General features: G+C 46.7%; 1 protein-coding gene across 1 annotated transcript; it reads left to right on the top strand.

The window, feature by feature from the left end:
* The first annotated feature begins 432 nt into the window (after positions 1–432).
* LOC115194371 (T-complex protein 1 subunit theta-like) lies at positions 433–18,396 on the top strand. The gene is made up of 3 exons (XM_029754020.1): positions 433–459; positions 971–1,073; positions 16,345–18,396. The coding sequence occupies exon 3, from the start codon at positions 16,352–16,354 to the stop codon at positions 18,320–18,322; it is 1,971 nt and encodes a 656-aa protein (XP_029609880.1). The 5' UTR covers positions 433–459; positions 971–1,073; positions 16,345–16,351; the 3' UTR covers positions 18,323–18,396.
* The last annotated feature ends 663 nt before the right edge of the window (positions 18,397–19,059 follow it).

Raw genomic sequence — 19,059 nt, 5'->3', positions numbered from 1 at the left:
ACTCTCGTGATTTGTAGAGGCTGTAAGACACGTCTCCATGCAAACGGCGCTTGCACCATTTTCAACTCCCTTTCTCGGTTGCACTCGGGCCCCACGAGAAGGCAAGCCGTCTACAATAATGTGAGCCTAATTCGCTCATAAAGCAAAAAGACTGATTGCCAATTGCGAAAATTAGGCCACCCCGATTTTGATGGGGAGGAAGAAAAGTTCATGAAAAAAAAAGCTGGAAGCAGGTTGGCACATTTGTCATGTGCGTACACATTTTACACTCCCACATTGATGCATTGAGTTCCCTAGCTATAAGTGATACATTCCATATAAATAATACAAAATAAACAGTAGTCAGAAATGCAGCACGTGAACACAGCTGGGTCCCCGAGTCCGCGTGCCAGGTTTTGAGCGAATACAACCAACTGTCATCTCCACAATTTACAAAATCCTTCTTAACCGAGGACTACGGTAAGTCAACAAAGTGAGTGATATTGCGAAAATTATAAGCATATGTTACACATTCTGCACTGAAATTGACATATTACATTCCTGCTGAAAAATATCTTAATTCTAAAAAAAAATATGGATTTAAAAGAGCGTCCCTGACTCACTGCAGAGTGCCTGAGCCTGGATGAGTAGGATTAGGTCAATGAAACGTTCGCATTATGAATGTGAAACTAAACTGGACATGTCATTAGTAAACACTTAACAAACTCGAGAAAATCTAGGCCATGGGACAATTTTGCGTTTACTCATTTAAATATAACAAAATACATCCTTAGTAAGCCTATTCATTATTGCATCGCTCTCTTAGCTCTCCTCCAAATGATCTATCAATGATGGCGGAGCATGAACATACAGAGGTCCCTCACATGTCAACATGACTAAGAGGCTGAAAGAATTTTGAAACATCAAACATTTTCTAACCTAACAAATCTCTTTCACTTTTCACCATTTCCACTTCTCATGCTTTTAAAAGAGACAAGGCGAAAATGGACAGGCACCTGTAAGATTCCTATCTGCCCGTTGACCCCTGAGGATCACACAGCCATAGTGAGCAATTGGCCTTTTTACTCAAAAGGGTAAGTACTGCGGCTGGGATTCCTCTCGACTAGGAGAGGAGAGAGTGCACTCTTTCAACTCTCTGTTGTGCATCCGATGGCACAGGCCGCTCAGAGCTGAACCTTGACAAACGGCAGCAGGGGAGATTTAGTTCAAGGCCAGCTTTTTGTAAACTTTTATTTAAAAACAGAGATGCAACCAGAGATTCCCTTAACCCCTTTATATTGTGGAAGCTATATTGGAAGCTTTTGGCTGTGATAATGTCGCTCTGTCATTCAACCCCTAGCCCCAATAATGTATTCAACTCAATTACCTGTCTATTCCATAGACAGACTGTGTGCGTGTGTGTGTGCGTGCATGTGCGCATTGACCTTCAGAGAGAGAGTAAACTTTACTCTTCATGCCATCTTGTAAACATCTAAACAAAATGTTCTTGAGTGTGTAATGTATCTATTGGTTAATAGTTCTGTAGCCTAGGACCAGAGTAAATGGTGGAGTAAAATCTCAAGACACGTCGACATAAACAGAATGATATAGAGATACATTTAGAGCTGTGTTTGTATTTCACTCTGTCTTGAGATTTGACTGCGTCTCAGAAGGAAAGTAAATACTCTCTTTTGCAAAGCTCTCTGCTAGCTGCTTTTGAGCTAAATAGAAAGTGAATGTGAGTCAGCAGGAGGGCTGATGCTGTGAGCAAGATTGATGCATGCACACACAGAACAGCAACAGCCTGCATGCTCATCAGCCTGCTGTCAATGGGGCTTTGTGTTTACTCAGCCACTACTCTTTATACCTTATACTGTACATTACTACTGCAGTATGGCTTAGTCAGCACACACACAGCCAGAACAACAGCATATTGTTACCTAGTTCACTAGCTGATCTAGTACTGTGTAGTCCTGTACTTTGGGATTAGTGTTTTAGTAGCAATGCTGCTTATTAAATAATAATAATAAATAGTGTTGTGATAGTTGGTACAATATCAGAGACTTCAAGAATGTGCATTAGCAGTCTATAGGCTTGTCTCTGGGCAGCATATTCCATAGTTCCTAACAGGACAGATGTTGCTACCCATTTACACTTTAACCCACTAAGAAACTGTAACATATTTCTATTTTGGTCACAAACATTGCAGGTCCTGCAAAAGTTATGACATCTGGACGTCTGTGCGACTAGCAAAGCACTAAGGCATCCATTGGAATCAGCAAAAAAAACCTAGAGACTAAAACATTTGAATAAAACATGTCTACGCAGGGACACTTATTCTTTTTTAAGATTAATGGCAAAGAGTGACTCTCCCCCCCCCCCCCGTTTTTATTTCTCAATAATTCATTTGTGGAGAACAAACGGTCATATTTCCTGTCTTGCTTGTTTTGTAGCCTTCTGGACGGAAAGTTTGTTGGGTAAGTTTTAGGGCAGCCATAACTGTCATGGGGGCTGTGGGTCCTGCTAGGCCCCTATCAGTGTGCAATTTGTCAAGACTCAAAGCTCAATATCTTGATGTGTGTTCTGGCCTCTAAATCTAGTTTCATAGACCTCTGAGGCTCCAGACGAGCCGATCCATTTTAGTGCGAGGAGGAAGTATTAAAAAAGCAGCGCTCTGTCTTTATCACTGCTGACTGCTGTCAAGGGTGGACAGTTATTGTGGTCTCAACTGAATTGGCAATAATCTGTCTGTGTTCTCTCAATTATCTACTCTATCGTCGCTAAATGTAGGTGAATGGATTGAGAAATGCAATGCAAAATTTAAAAAGGACAGCTTTATTGACATGGAAAATAAGTAGATGCCTTGCTGAAGCGTTGAAAAAAAAAAACAATCAAAAAGCTTACAATATAGTACAGCAATGTTTCATATCATGCTATAAAAATAAAACCTCCCACTCAATCGCATACAATGAACACAGTCATTTTCAGATGTTGGTACTACTCAGTCGTACACTAACTGATCCCTCCAGCATTGTAATACATCTTAAGACAAATGCGAATCCATAACATTGACATTGATAGCCCATAATAATGAAATTAGCTACATTAAAGTCAATGTGTCCAGTCGGGTGCCATAAATTAGTTACAGCTTTGTAAATGGCACAACACAAAGTCCCTGGCCTCATTGATCCCTGATGGAATTACAAGGTACCTGGTCCGTATGTGTTGTTCTGAGACATTAACATTAAGCCAGTCCCATCAATAACTACTTGGCTTAGCGATTGCTCTTCTCAGGAGACACACACACACAAACACACACAGACACACACACACACACACATACACACACACACACACACACACACACAGGAGCGCAAGCATGCAGCACACACACACAGCGATCGTTCCTTCAGTAGACACCCAGGGGGCCAGGGGAAGGGGGGCCTCTAGCCAGCTTATCAGTCCCACAGAGAGCACCCTTCATCTGCCCGCCACGTCACATCACTGCCTACCTCCGCATGTCTCCTTGAATGACTCGGTGTCTGTGTCTCCGTCCGTGACTGTTAGTCTTGTTGTTGTTCTCGTTTTGTCAACTGGTGCCAGATTGGTTTGTCAGAACGTTAGTGTTTGTCGGTGTGCAAGTTTGTTTGTTTGTTTGTCATTTTGATTCTGTTGTTGACTCTCGCGCCAGTGCCAAGAGAGGACCTGTGTGTGTCAGTCCCTCTAAATTAGCGTTTCAGTGTTTCTGTCATGTGTGGTAATGTATTATACTTCCATTCATGTGTGTCGTAAGTGTCAGACAGTCTGTGTGAGCGTGCCAGTGTCGGGGGGGGGGGGTGTTATTGTCAGTGTAAAGACGTGGCAGCCTGATAGTGTGTCATAGTGAGTGGCAGTGCCAGTCTCAGTGGGCCAGTTAGTCAGCCTACGAAACACAATGTCTAACTGTCTGCTAGTCCGCTAGGTTTTGTGAATGTGTGTCATAGAGAGAGTCTAAGAGGGGCCAATGATTGTCAGTCTCAATGGCTTCAGCATGTGTGTGAGTACAGAGAGCGAATGTGTAGTCTCCAGTGGGGTGGTCCCACTACAGCACATCATGCAAGGCAGTCCCCCCCCAGCCTGGTCCAGAGCCCCAACAGTAGCAGGGCCTCCGTAGTGTTATCCCTCACAAGGACAATGAAGGAGTAGTCGGCGTAGAACAGCTTGGGCTTCTCCACCTTTTTCATCCCCCAGCTCAATCGCCCCCTCCCCAGCCTCGGAGCCCAGCGCCAGTGAGGCCCAGTGGTGGACGGTCCTTAGGTGGAGCCCCTTGGACGCTGAAGCCCCGGAGAAATCGTCTGTCTTCTGGTCCCAGGCGTCAGTCAGGCCCAGCGCAGACAGCTGGTTCTGTGTCCAGCATGAACAAGAGACAAAGATAGCCAGTACTTTGGACATGGACAGACACAAACTCAATTAAATTCCCCAGCCACAACCTCCCAGCTCTCCTCGAGTACACGTCCCATGTCAGGAGACACCATCTAGGGCGTCTGCCTCCCTCGCTGCTTAATTATGCAAGCAAAGAAGTACAAACAATGACAGGGGAAGGCAAATTTTAAAATTTCATGATGCGATGACATTCGGGGAGTGGAGAAAAAACACTGCCGTCTTCCAAACTCGCAAATTATCAACTCAAATATAAGCAAATCTAAACCTACAGTCTATCAATAACATTTCGAAAGTAATTTTCAAAATATTGTCTCCCAAATTCAATCAAACGCTGACAGGTGACCTTGTTGCGACGTGACAGTACAAACTCAGCTGCTGTGTGTGTGTGGCGGACAGGGAAGTGGCCCATGAATAATGTAGGAAGGATGGTTGTGGCCCGTGACCTCGCCATGCAGCCACCTCCTTTGTTGTGTCTGATATGAATTCCAACAGGAAGAAGCAGCATCGGTGTGGTGACAGCTAGTTTATACTCTTACACGCCACGCATATGGCAGAGGAGAAGACCACTCACACTCCACATGACAGCCTACTTCAGAGGGTAGCTGGGGAGGCAGAGGGGAGGGAAGGAGGTAGACGGAGGCAGACGTGTGTAGGAGGAAGGCAGAGGGCAGGGGGGTACAAGCCGAGGGAGGGCGACGACTGAGAAGTGAGTGATGACGCTGTCTTGTTTCAGTGCGTTTTTACTAGGTAGCCTGTGGTGTGAATGAGGCCACCTTTGTTGATAATGATTTGCTATCTAATCTTTTCCCGTCTGACAGCACAGACTGTTCGATATTATTCCCTTAAGGCACTTCAGACATGACTTCTAGTAGTTAGTTAGTTAGTTTTAAGGTGTCTTTTCATGCTTCCATGTTACAGACTCAGTGACTCAATAGAAAGGAGGTTGCTCTATGTAAGGTAGATGTACCAGTAAGAGAGAGGGCTAGTTATTTGTAGGACTGGGACCATGGCAGTTTGTCACCTGCTTTAACATGATACAACTGGATCCACTGCTTCCACTTTGCACTGCGTGTCCCCCTGTCTCCTGTCCTCTCATGGTAGTCTGAGGACACACACACGGACATGCGCGCAGCCCCCTTCCCCCCGCTCTCTAATGCACTTCTATTGTCATCTATTATTCCTCCTTCTTTCCCTCTCTTCCGCTCTCCACCACTTCATCACTGTCTCTCTCCGCTGCTCTGCCACCTCCATGGCATCCTCATCTGCCCCTGGCACCTCTCTCTATTTTCTCCTCCTCTGTCTCGCTCACTCTTTTTCCCCTCCTCAGCTCATCCTTCTCTGTGCACTCCCTTGAATACATCACTCTCTCTCCCTTTCTATCTCCATTGACAATCATTTCAAGGTTTTCTGGTGCCCTATCTTCCAGTAAACAGAAATAGACTTAAACTTCATGAAAAGCCACTCTTCTAGGAGGACAAATATTCTTCACCCCAAGAGAAACAGCCTTAACAGCGGCAGCGTTCTTTAGCCTGTTTGTGCTGTTTTGCCAACTCCTATGGTCATTGTCAGCCATTGGCAAGACAGCTCAAAACAGATCAGTCTACCTCTCCTCGTCCTCCTTCCAAGCTGCATGTGAAGTTCTCTCTCTCTGAGGAGGAAGTCAGTTGGTCCTTGTTGACCTTAAGCAGCCTGTTACCACGGCAGGTGCTAACATGGTACCGTGTCTCACCACAACCGTACTGTCACCAGAAATTACAGTCACACTGTGACATTAGCAGGCAACTTCTAACCTCCGTTGTAACTACCATATGAATATAACATCACTTTCTCGATTTTCATCCCTCCGTCGTCTACGGCGCAAAAGCTAATTCATGTGGAAGACGAGCTTCCGAGCTAGGGGGCTCTGTATGTTGTTAATATTTTAAAAACAATCACATGTTTAAAAATGTAACCGTGACACTGGTGGCCCAGGGCAGGGCTGCAGCAGGCAGGTTATAGGGAGGTGTAGCACACTACAGCACTGGAGTTCTGTGGATCTTTCCCTGACTTTTCTGTACTTTAATGTACAACTAATGTACTGGAGGTGTCTATGAGTTGTTCTGCTGGGAACATCCCATGCCCATTGTGATCTGGTGTTTCAAGTTTTATTAGTCGTGGTATGTACAGGATACACATGGTTCGCAACAACAATAAGAATTAATAAAAGGGCCGGGTTGAAGGGACGCCATGTGTGACTGACGTGTTTTCCGTTTAGTCCCGGAGTATTCTTAAAGTTTATGTGAATTTTGCTGCAGAACCGTATTTATTTTCAAATATTAGTTTGGTGATCCCTTCCCGTAAAAACCAAGACTACTTTGCTTTCAAATGTCAGCATGTCTTTGAAACATAAGGCCAAAAACATGACTTTGAGAAAACCCGGCCTACAAGACCCACTCTCATCATAGCCCTCTCCTGAGTCTGAGGGCCCGGGGACTCACACTTTACCCGGGGGTGCGGCTTGGCCTGGCGGCGCTGAAATGAACATTCTCGAGGCCATCAAACTACTACGCTCTGAGATAGTTGAAATGAAAACAGAGGTAGTTTCTACGATTGAGGCCCGAATACAGGAGGTTTCTGATACTTTAAAAGCAGATCTAACCATCCTGCAGAACGAGACGATGCCAGCAATCACATCACTCAAAACAACAACAGAGTTGCACACTACAGCGATTGCAGCACTGGAGACCTCCGCTACCAATGTCTCCGACTTAACTACCTCCCTGGAGGCTGACGTGAAACGCCTGGCTGCGGATTTGAAAAAGGTGCAGGAGAGTTGTGTGAGTTAGGAGGGATTCTGGTATCGGTTCCAGAGTCAGCGGAAATCCCTCGCGCCACGGATTTCATTTCTGGGCTGCTGAAGGATGTTCTTGCCCTTGGATGAGAAGCCCCTGATTGATCGTGCCCACCAGTCGCTGCGCCCAAAGCCCCAGGATGGTGAGAGGCCCCGTGATATAATTCTTCGAGTGCACTTTTTCCATGAGAAGATGGAGATTCTCCGACGAGCCCGCAATACCACTCTGAGCTTTCAAGGACAGAGCTTCTCCATCTACCAGGACTACTCCCCCACTGTTTCCAGGCAGCGCACAGCTTTCGGGCAGGCCAAATGACTACTACAGGACCATCCATGTGTGAAGTATGGACTGCGATTCCCGGCCCGTTTATGGCTATCTCATGATGGTAAAGACTACAGATTTGAGTCTCCGGATGAGGCTATGGCTCACATTCAACGTCACATCAAGAACTCTTGAACTTGCTCATAGATCAGCAACTGTTGCTTGCGAACTGTGGATAGTAAGTAGCCCACCTGTGGTACAATTATGTTTAGTTATAACATACTAGTCTTGTATAGTTGGGGAGTTGGTGAACCCATTCAGGCTTATTTGATGTGATCTAATGTTTTGATCATCTAGTGTGCTTGCCTTACAAGCATTCAGTCATTTTAATTTCATTGTATTAAGGTTTTACTTAACTCCTTTGTTTCTAGGCTGTCTCATTCACCTATTCAGTTTGTTTACATAGTGTCTCAGTGACCGTCCGGACGGTTTTCCAACCAAATTTTACAGGACGTTTTCTGGTCTGCTTTGCCCATTCTTGTCTCGTTTATTTGCAGAGTGCCTTAATACCTCAAAGCTACCGCCTAGTCTTTATCAGGCTTCAATTTCATTACTATTAAAGAAAAACAAAGACCCCTGGAATGTGGATCCTATCGCCCAATCTCGCTTTTAAACTGTGATTACAAAATCCTAGCCAAGCTCTTAGCCATCTGTACGGAAGGCTCGCTGCACCAAGTAATACACTCTGACCAGACTGGCTTTGTGAGAAATAGGCATTTGTTTTTCAATATTAGACGCCTTATGAATATACTGTACTCCCCAGCATCGGGGTACACAGATGTGGTGGTCTCACTTGATGAGGAAAAAACTTTTGACCGCATTGAGTGGGACTACCTAACAGCTGCCCTTTACAGATTTGGCTTTGGCCCCAAATTCATTGCGTGGATAAAGATTCTTTATTTTTCCCCCATGGCTTCAGTACGGACTAACAACTTATCCTCTGACTATTTTCACATGCACCGCGGATCCAGACAGGGTTGTCCACTCTCCCCCTTGTAGTTTGCTTTGGCAATCGAGCCTCTCACCATTGCACTATGCTCTAATGATGCCATTCAAGGTATAATCAGGATGGGCTTAGAGCAGAAAGTCTCACTATATGCTGACGACCTCCTTTTGTTTATCTCCAACCCTGATACCTCATTGCCACGTGCCTTATCTGTTCTTAAAAAGTTTGGATCAATCTCAGGGTACAAGCTGAATCTAGGCAAGAGTGAGCTTTTTCCTGTAAATAAGGCTGCTTTAAAGTGCTCTTTTACAAGTTTTCAGTTTAGGATTGTCCGGGATCAATTCACCTACTTGGGTGTTAGTGACAAAGAAATATTCAAATTTGTTTCAGGAAAACTTGCTTGTTGCTCTAGCAGACAGTTTGAAACAATATTTTACTTTTTGGAATTCGCTACCTCTTTCTCTTATTGGAAGGATTAATGTCATTAAAATGAATGTGTTGCCCAAATTTTTATATTTATTTCAATGTTTACCCATTTTTATTCCAAAATCTTTTTTTAATTCACTAGATCAAACATTCATGTATTTTATTTGGGATGGCAAGGTACCACAGATTGGTAGAAAACATTTACAGAAGCCTAAGGCATTGGGTGGTTTAGCTCTACCAAATTTTCAGACATACTATTGGGCTGCAAATTTCAGAGCCCTTCTGTAGACCACTCTGGGTCCAGATGGAGTCTGAATCGTGTAAACCTGCTGCACTTTCTTTTGTGTTGTGCTTGTCTCTCCCAGTGTCCCTAGGCAAAAGGTGTGTCAAACCAATTGTAAAGCAGTCTCTTAAAATTTGGAATCAGTAGCCTCCGAGGCTTTTCTCTATCAGGCCCAATCAATCAGAACATTTTATTTCCTCCGTCTTTAAATGATGGGGCTTTTGCCATCTGGCACTCACTAGGCCTCTCCTCACTAGCCCAATTATTCTTTGATGATACTTTTGCCTTTTTTGCTCAGCTACTGGAAAAGTTCAACCTCTCCCAATCCCACTTTTTCCTCTATCTCCAGACTAGGAACTTTGTCAGAGCTAACACACCTGAATTTCCCCATAGGCCTGCGAGTACAGCTATAGAGAGCATCTTTGAGCTGAACAAGCTTCCTAGGGGCGCAATTTCAGATGTATATGCAATCATTAATGACTTACAGAACCCTTCTTTGGTGCCTTTAAAGACTCGATGGGAAAAGGATTTGGGGAAGGAACTTGCGGAAGACACCTGGGAATCTGTGCTGCACAGGGTGCATTTGTCCTCTTTTAGCACTAGACACAGCCTCATTCAATTCAAGGTGGTTCACCGTATCCACTGGTCCGGGGACAAACTTGGAAGAATATTCTCTGATTTTGATCCTACCTGTGTCAGATGTAAAATGGAACCAGCCACGCTGTTGCATATGTTTTGGGGCTGTCGTAAACTGTCAGGTTTCTGGGAATTAATATTTAAATCTTTCTCTGATATACATGACACTGTTATAGATCAGTCTCCCCTTACAATCCTTTTTGGAGTACTGCCCATAGGTACCCCCCTGTCAAGAATTCAGTTGGACACTGTTACTTATACAACTCTTTTAGCTAGACGGCTAATACTACAGAACTGGAAGATGGCAGCTCCCCCATCTTATACATATTGGGTGAGAGATGTGTTGTGCTCTCTGAAACTAGAGGGGGGGTGCATTAAGGTTGATGATGTGCTTATTGATTGTGACCTGCGGATGCCTTGTTCATCTTCCCCGGTCAGAGACTAAAATGTGAGCTTGTTTTGCCCTGTTATTACATAAAATGATTATTATATTTATTTTTCTTTTAAAGCATTGTAAAACTTTATTTTTGGTCCAGTGGATGGTCGGTCTGTGGCCATGACTGTCTGTGAGTGGTTGCATTTCTCCACCCCTATCCCTTGACTGTTTACAGGAACAATGATGAGGTGTCCGCTCTGTACCTGTACTACAGATTGCCCTTTAACCTTTGTAGCCTTCTGCCCGGTGTGTTTAACTTGTCTAAAGTACGGTATCTTTAAAGCTAATCTTTTTCTTTTTTTTGTTCTAGTTGAGTATATTATTTATATTGTTTTGTGTTGTCTTGTGTGTAAAACTGAATAAACAGAGTTTTAAAAAAAAGAAATAAGAAAAGATAAGAAATACAAACAGTAAATGTCTCAGTGGAATAGAATAAACATTTTAGCATAAGTATGTATTGTAGTCCAATATTTACACGTGTATCAGAGAAAGGGAGGATTGGAGGGTAAGTGTATAAATTGAGCACTAATGAGAGTCTGGCAGCGCGTGTGTGCCGTAGCATGAATGGGTGTGTGGGTGTGTGTGCCGTAGCATGAATGGGTATGTTTGTGTGTGCCGTTGTTTGTGTGTGTCATTGTCTGTGTGGGTGTGTGCATGAGTGAGTGCCTACGCTAAGGTGTGGAGTGTCAGTGCAGGTGGTCAGTCTAGTTCAAGTGTTCAGCAGTCTGATGGCTTGAAGATAGAAACAGTCTCTGAGCCTGTTGGTATCAGACCTGTGCTCCGATACCCTCTGCCCAACGGTAAGGGAGAGAACAGCTCGTGGCTGGGGTGTGTGGGGTCCTTGTTGATCCTGTGTGCCTTCCTCTGCATCGCTTCTAGTAGATGTCCTGTATGGGTGGGAGCATGGTCCCAGTGATTTACTGGGGCGTCTTCACCCCCCCACTGGAGGCCATGACGTAACTGGTCAGGACGCTCTCGATGGTGAGGCAGTAGTATTTGGAGAGGACCGGGGGTGGCATACTGAATCTCTTCAGAGGCATGTGTGTGTGTGTGTGCACATGCGTGGCGTCCATTTTAAGATCTGCTGTCGCCAAGCTGTTTATGTCAGTTTATGCTAAAGGCATTGTCACTAACAGTTCACTATGCAGGCTGGGCTTCCCCTGTTTCCGCCATATTCCAGAGCCTTCAGAAATATCTGGGTCTTGGAAGTGCGGACACTCTCTCGTGTGGTGCATTCAGTATTAAAATGTATTAGTCGGAAGATTGAGGAGGGTAAGTGGCTGGCTGGATGAACCTTTGGACGAAAGTTAAGAGGGAGGCAGGTCAGTCCTGGGAGGGAGATGGTATGGCAGGAGTAGTTGGATCATTCTCTAAAGAGCCATAGTACATCTCATGTTTGTAGATGCTTACGGAGTTGCTATGGGACTAACCTGATATAACATCTCGTTTGTAGATGCTTACGGAGTTGCTATGGGACTAACCTGATATAACATCTCGTTTGTAGATGCTTACGGAGTTGCTATGGGACTAACCTGATATAACAAAGGGGAAATAAATAAACATACACTCAGATCACTCTTTCATTTCCCCCCTTTCTCCCCCTCTCCTTCCCTCCTCTGGCATATTTTACCTCACCTTTATGTTTCTCCCTCTATTCGCATACTCTCTTTATGGTTATTAGCAGCATAAATAACAATGGCATCAAACGAAAAATCTAAAACAAAAAGTTGCATTATGCATGAAAGAGAGCAGTGCAACACACACACATCCTGTGTTATGTACGTCTGTAATGGTGGAGTGCGTGGGAATACAACGTTATAGAACGTGTATCACTGTCGTCTATGTTATGTCTCAGCCTACAGAGAGATGTTTAATTCAACCCTGTAAAGTCAAAGCTCACTTCAGAACACCCTGAAAGCCTCAAAGCTACTCCACACCTAATCAGCTGCCTGCGCCTCCCTCCCTCCCTCCCTCCACCAATAATGTCTTATTTACATGGCCCTCTACCTCCCCTCTCCACCTAATTAATTCATATGGATTAATGCTTGACCTATGGTAAAAGGTACAGGGAGCGCTCCAGTGGTTGTGATACTGTACACAGCAGTGTGTTGCTGTAAATATTTGATGACCTTTTGACCTCATTAGACATGACTGGGCTCTCCTGTGTCTACTCATATGTCTTCATTATGGAGTGTAGCCCAGACTAGTACTCTGGGGAATGTGTGTCAGTGACCTCTAGGCCAGGCTTGTCAGAGAGGGCTCTCTCTCTCTCTGTGGCCTCCACCACTGTGCCATGGCTCCTCCATCACAGTGTGCTCTCCACCAGGAGAGAGAACCAATAGTTATTTTTAGTCGCTCGTCCCCCAGTGCTCGACCCAGCACTCCTCCCTCTTCTCCATCCTTCTCTCCCTTCACCTTCTATCCCCTTGCCTGCTGAATGTCACTCCTATTTAGGTCAGCAGGGCCCTCACTTGGGTGGTAGGCAGGCTGCTGAGCGATGCCACATTAGCACACGTGTCATGTGATGGGAGCCCCAACCAGGACAGGACTAGGAGGACTCATCCTAATCAAGAGATAAGGATGACTACACAGGCTGGGGATGGGATGATGGGCCAGAAAGAATCATACATGAGTCAGGAGACGAGTGTGTGTGTGTGTGTGTGTGTGTGTGTGTGTGTGTGTGTGTGTGTGTGTGTGTGTGTGTGTGTGTGTGTGTGTGTGTGTGTGTGTGTGTGTGTGTGTGTGTGTGTGTGTGTGTGTGTGTGTGTGTGTGTGTGTGCGCATGCGTGTGTGCACTGTTTGTGTGTATGGCGCCTTAGGCCTGAATGGTTAGTCAGTGACAGGCTACCCTCGCGTGACAAGCTTTTAGGTTCTCTTCTTATAATGATGCAGAGAGAACGCTAGAACACAACATCTAACTTACGCTACTAGTCTAGTGACAGAATGACAGTGAACGAATCAGCTCTCTGAGTCTGATCATAGAAAATGTCACAGTTGTTGTTTTCTGATGTTCTCCCGCTCCTCTCTCCTCCCTCTCTTAGAATCTGGGGCTGTCCTGACTGATGACAGGCGGAGAGGTAAACAGTATTAACGCGGTGTGATGAGCAATATTTACTCGACCCAATTTTTTTTGGGGGGGGGGGTCGACTTCAATAACCTGCAGGTAGGAAATATACGGTGCATTTGGAAAGTATTCAAACCCCTTGACTTTTTCCACATTTTGTTTCATTACAGCCTTATTCTAAAATTAAATTGAGGGAAAAAAACTATCTACAAAAAATAGCCCATAATGACAAAGCAAATGTATTAAATATCACATTTACATAATTATTCAGACCCTTTACTCAGTACTTTGTTGAAGCACCTTTGGTAGCTATTACAGCCTAGAGTCTTCTTGGGTATGTCGCTACAGGCTTGGCACACCTGTATTTGGGAAGTTTCTGCATTTGTCTTGGCTGTGTGCTTAGGGTGGTTGTCCTGTTGGAAGGTGAACCTTCGCCCCAGTCTGTGGTCCTGAGCACTCTGGAGCAGGTTTTCATCAAAGATCCTTTGCTCCGTTCATTTTTCCCTCAATCCTGACTAGTCTCCCAGTCCCTGCCGTTGAAAAACATCCCCACAGTATGATGCTGCCACCACCATGCTTCACTGTAGGGATGGTGCAAGGTTTCCTCCAGAGGTGATGCTTGGCAATCTTGGTTTCATTAGCTCAGGTCTGAGTCCTTTAGGTGCCTTTTGGCAAACTCCAAGCAGGCTGTCATGTGCCTTTTACTGAGGAGAGGCTTCCGTCTGGCCACTCTGTATCATAAAGGCCTGATTGGTGACGTGCTGCAGAGATGGTTGTCCTTCTGGAAGGTTCTCCCATCTCTACAGAATAACTCTGGAGTTCTGTCAGAGTGACCATCGGGTTCTTGGTCACCTCCCTGACCAAGGCCCTTCTCCCCCGATTGCTCAGTTTGGCAGTGCGGCCAACTCTAGGAAGAGTCTTGGTGGTTCCAAAGTTTTTCCATTTAAGAATAATGGAGGCCAAAGTTTTCTTGGGGACCTTCAATGCGGTAGAAATCTTTTGGTACCCTTCCCCAGATCTGTGCCTCGACAAAGTCCTGTTTCGCAGCTCTACGGACAATTCCTTTTGACCTCATGGCTTGGTTTTTGCTCTGAAATGCACTGTCAAATGTGGGACCTTTTTATATAGACAAGTTTGTGCCTTTCCAAATCATGTCCAATCAATTGAATTTACCACAAGTGGACTCGAGTCAAGTTGTAGAAACATCTCAACAATGATCAATCGAAGCAGGATGCACTTGACATCCAATTTCGAGTCTCATAGCAAACGGTCTGTATGCTTATGTAAATAAGGTATTTTCATAACATTTCTAAACACCTGTTTTCGCTTTGTCATGTGGTATTGTGTGTGTAGATTGAGGTAAAAAAACAACAACAATTTAATACATTTTAGAATAACGTAACAAAATGTGGAAAAATTCAAGGGGTCTGAATACTTTCAGAATGCGCTGTACCATAGGCAATATGTTGCGTATTCGCTTTGCGTGAACTCCTAGCCCCAAGCAATGTGTAGCCTTCTCTGTTGGCTTCCTATTCCTATCCAAATAGCCATGGTCCCAGAGAGATGTTCTGGTCTTTAGTCTAGGACAGCCTCCGAAATTGCGGCACCCTACTTCCCATATCAAATTGTATTACTCACATGTACATGTACAAATTAACTCGACTAACCGGTACCCCTGCACATTGACTATGCATAGATAATAACAGAGTAGCAGTGGCGTAAAACAGAGGGTGGGGGGGCAATGCGTATAGTCTGGGTAGCCATTTGATTAGATGTTCAGGAGTCTTATAGCTTGGGGGTAGGAGCTGTTTAGAAGCCTCTTGGACCTAGACTTGGCGCTCCGATACCGCTTGCCGTGCTGTAGGAGAGAGAACACTCTATGACTAGGGTGGCTGGAGTCTTTGACAATTTTGAGAGCCTTCCTCTGACACCGCCTGGAACAGAGAGGTCCTGGATGGCAGGAAGCTTGTTCCCAGTGATGTACTTGGCCATACGCACCAATCCTCTGTAGTGCCTTGCGGTCAGAGGCCGAGCAGTTGCCATACCAGCCAGTGATGCAACCAGTCAGGATGCTCTCGATGGTGCAGCTGTAGAACCTTTTGAGGATCTGAGTACCCATGCCAAGTCTTTTCATTCTCCTGAGGGGGAATAGGTTTTGTCGTGCCCTCTTCATGACTGTCTTGGTGTGCATGGACCATGTTAGTTTGATGTGGACACCAAGGAACTTGAAGCTCTTAACCTACTCCACTACAGCCCCGTTGACGAGAACAGTGGTGTGCTCGGTCCTCCTTTTTCCTGTGGTCCACAATCATCATCTTTGTCTTGATCACATTGAGGGAGAGGTTGTTGTCTTGGCACCTCACGGCCAGGTCTCTGACCTCCTCCCTATAGGCTGTCTCGTCGTTGTCGGTGATCAGGCCTGCCACTGTTGTGTCATCGGTAAACTTAATGATGGTATTGGAGTTGTGATTAGTGCACTACTTTTGGCCAGACTCTTTTGGGCCAGGGTCAAAGTAGAACATTATACAGGGAATAGGGTGTTATGGGACACAATCTAGGACAGCCTCCTCTCATGTGCCTGTCTGTCAGAGAGCCCGTCCACTCCATGTTAATGTCAAACCCTTGTTCCTCCAGGTAGAGCTGAGCAGAGGTACATAGCAGCCACGTTCTGTGGACATATGTTAGACTGGGGGGGTTGCTTGTGATTGTGTGTGGAGTGGATGGCCTGTGAGAGCTTTAGAGTTCACTCCTCCGTCACAGTGCTACGCTACACCACAGTCGTCATGATGGGATCCACTACGAGTTCACTCCAGGGAAAATGTTTTTTATTCGGCTTTCTCTAACTGTCAACCCCTCTCTCTAACTTAAAATCCATCTGTACACTTCCTACCAACTCTTCTGTCTCTCTGCCTGGTGAGTTGAAGTTGAATACTTTTAATGGCAAAGTGGAGAACTATAAAAAATGCCTGCTAACCTCTCGCTCTCTGTCCCTCTTTACAGACTCAACATGATAATTGACGACCACACCCCAGCAACAGACACTCCTAAAATCCATAAGATCCCCAGTTGGCCCGGGATCCCTAAGCAACGTCCCAAGGAGGCCCTCCATGTAGAGCCCTGTGTGGCCCTGGGACAGCGTCTCCGCCCATGCTACGGTCCCAGGGGCTTAGACAAATCCCTTCTCTTCCGCTTCCCCCACGGCTTCTCCAGCTCCCCAGTCACCAGCCCTGACACCCTCTCCGTCCTAACCCACATGGCTCTGGAGGACCCCTCCGCCCTCACCCTGGCCTCCGCAGCCTCTACCCAGGCCAGAGAGCACGGTGATGGGGCAGGGATGGTCCTCCTCCTGGCCACCTCTCTCCTGACCCAGGCCAAGGACCTACTAACCCTGGGGGTGACTGGGGCTGAGATCCAGGGGGGCTACCGCCAGGCGTGTGGCAAGGCCTTGGCTCTGTTAGAGGGGATGGCCTGTGGGGCCCTAAAGGACCCCAGGGAGGAGCTGGATGTGAGGGCCATTCTGGGACCCTTTCTCTCCTCCTGGCAGCCAGGGTTCGAAGCCCTGCTGTCGGGGGTGGTGGCCCGATGCTGTGTTCACAGCTGGAGACCCATAACTTCTGGTGACCGAGGAGAGGTGTGGGAAGGAGTTACCTTTGACCCCAGCTGTGTCAGAGTGTGTACGGTGCTAGAGAAGGCTATACCAGACCAGGGTTCAGAGACCGAGGATGGACAGATAGAAACAGATGGAGAGGAGCTGATACAGACCAAGGGAGAGGAGGAGGAGAGGACTGGAGATGAAGAAGTTCAGATGATGAAGGAGGAGGGGAAGGAAAAGGGGAAAGAGATGGAAAGTGAAAGGACTGCAGAGGCTAGTGAAGTGGAGGAGGGAGAAAGCGAGACAAACAATAATGAGTCACTCAGAGAGGAAGAAACAAAGGAAGAGTTAGAGAACCAAGTTAAACGGAGAATATGTCAGAAGATGAAGGATGCTATGAAACAAATGGATGATGAAGAAACGGAGGATGATGAAGGTAAGGAAGAAAATACGTTTGACGACTGGGTGGATCTGGGCCTGGAGATATGGAGAGCGAGGTCAGAAGGAGAAGGGGAGGTATGGAGAGAGGGAGAGACTGAAGGAGAGACGGTGGAGCCAGAGGTTCAGAAGGTCAGAGGAGAGGAGAGGAAGAGAAGGGACAGAAGAGGTCTGTTTGAGGTCTTGATCCATGGCAGCTTTGCCAAGCTCATGTCCCGCTGCTCCACTCAGAGACAGATTTACAAGCATATCACCTTGGTCCGCTCTGCCCAGCGCAGGCGACGACTACACAGGCCTAAAGGGCATCTGACAAGCCCAACAACCCACCACCACCACTCACTCAAAAAGACCCGCCAGTCACCCAGGAAAACCCCCACCAGTATCCCTCTCTGGGCCAGCGTGGTGGTGGAGGAGCCCCTGGAGGAGGAGGCCTGCTGTAAGGTCACAGTGACTGTCCGTAGCCCAGACCAGGCCCTGTTGATTAGCGCAGAGGCTGCTTTACGTGCCTCCCTGCGGGTTTACTGCTCCCTCCTAGCAGAGCCCAGGGTGGTCCCCGGGGCTGGAGCCTCTGAAGTGGGCTTGGCCACGGGGCTGACCCAGAATGGGTTAACCCTGGTGGGCATGGAGCAGCTGGCCGTCCATGCCTTCGCCCAGGCCCTGCTGGAGCCAGTCAAAGCCCTGGGAGAGAATGCAGGGACCCCCCCGGACCTGGCCGTGCTGAGAGGATACAAACGACGATGGAAGGGAAAGATGGATGGGACCAAGGGAGCGTATCGAGGTGTGTTGGACAGGCTAGGGTGTAAGGCTAGTGCCATAGAGAAAGCTACAAAGGCCTCACTAGCTGTCCTCACTGAACTCCTGAGCCAGATAGCAACGGAGGAGGACAAGACCAAAATCTTCTTCCCAGTTACCACAGAACAGGCATGGCTCCCTTCACTGCCTCCATAGACACTGCACATACAAGACTTCTTCAGGGATTGAGAAGTAGACGATTAAAGTTTAGATTCACCAATAAAACAAACATAAAGAAACCTGGTTCAGCTAATATGAAATTGTGTAGGTTAACACATTATATTGTCCTAACTGAGTCTCTGGGTAGAAGTAGGCACAGATCCAGTATCAGCTTATTCTCTCACCAATCCTAACCTGAATCACTGAACCATTAACGGTAAAACACAACTGACTTGATCAACATCTAGACCATAACTATACTCCATAACTACAGCATAAATGTATGTGTTAGATCTCCAGTATTTACCTGTAGGCTGTGCGTGCTCCTCATTATTGGTAGTAGGAGCACCATGCTGGCTCTGCCTCCCCACAGTCCCAGCTCCAACACCGTACTGGCCCTGCCTCCCCACAGTCCCAGGTCCAACACCGTACTGGCCCTGCCTCCCCGCAGTCCCAGCTCCAACACCGTACTGGCCCTGCCTCCCCGCAGTCCCAGCTCCAACACCGTACTGGCTCTGCCTCCCCGCAGTCCCAGCTCCAACACCGTACTGGCTCTGCCTCCCCGCAGTCCCAGCTCCAACACCGTACTGGCCCTGCCTCCCCGCAGTCCCAGCTCCAACACCGTACTGGCCCTGCCTCCCCGCAGTCCCAGCTCCAACACCGTACTGGCCCTGCCTCCCCGCAGTCCCAGCTCCAACACCGTACTGGCCCTGCCTCCCCTCAGTCCCAGCTCC

This window comes from Salmo trutta, chromosome 5 (genome assembly GCF_901001165.1).
Source record: "Salmo trutta chromosome 5, fSalTru1.1, whole genome shotgun sequence".
Classification (NCBI taxonomy): domain Eukaryota; kingdom Metazoa; phylum Chordata; class Actinopteri; order Salmoniformes; family Salmonidae; genus Salmo; species Salmo trutta.
Note: the sequence above shows the minus strand (reverse complement) of the source record. Positions and strands in the feature narration are given on the sequence as shown.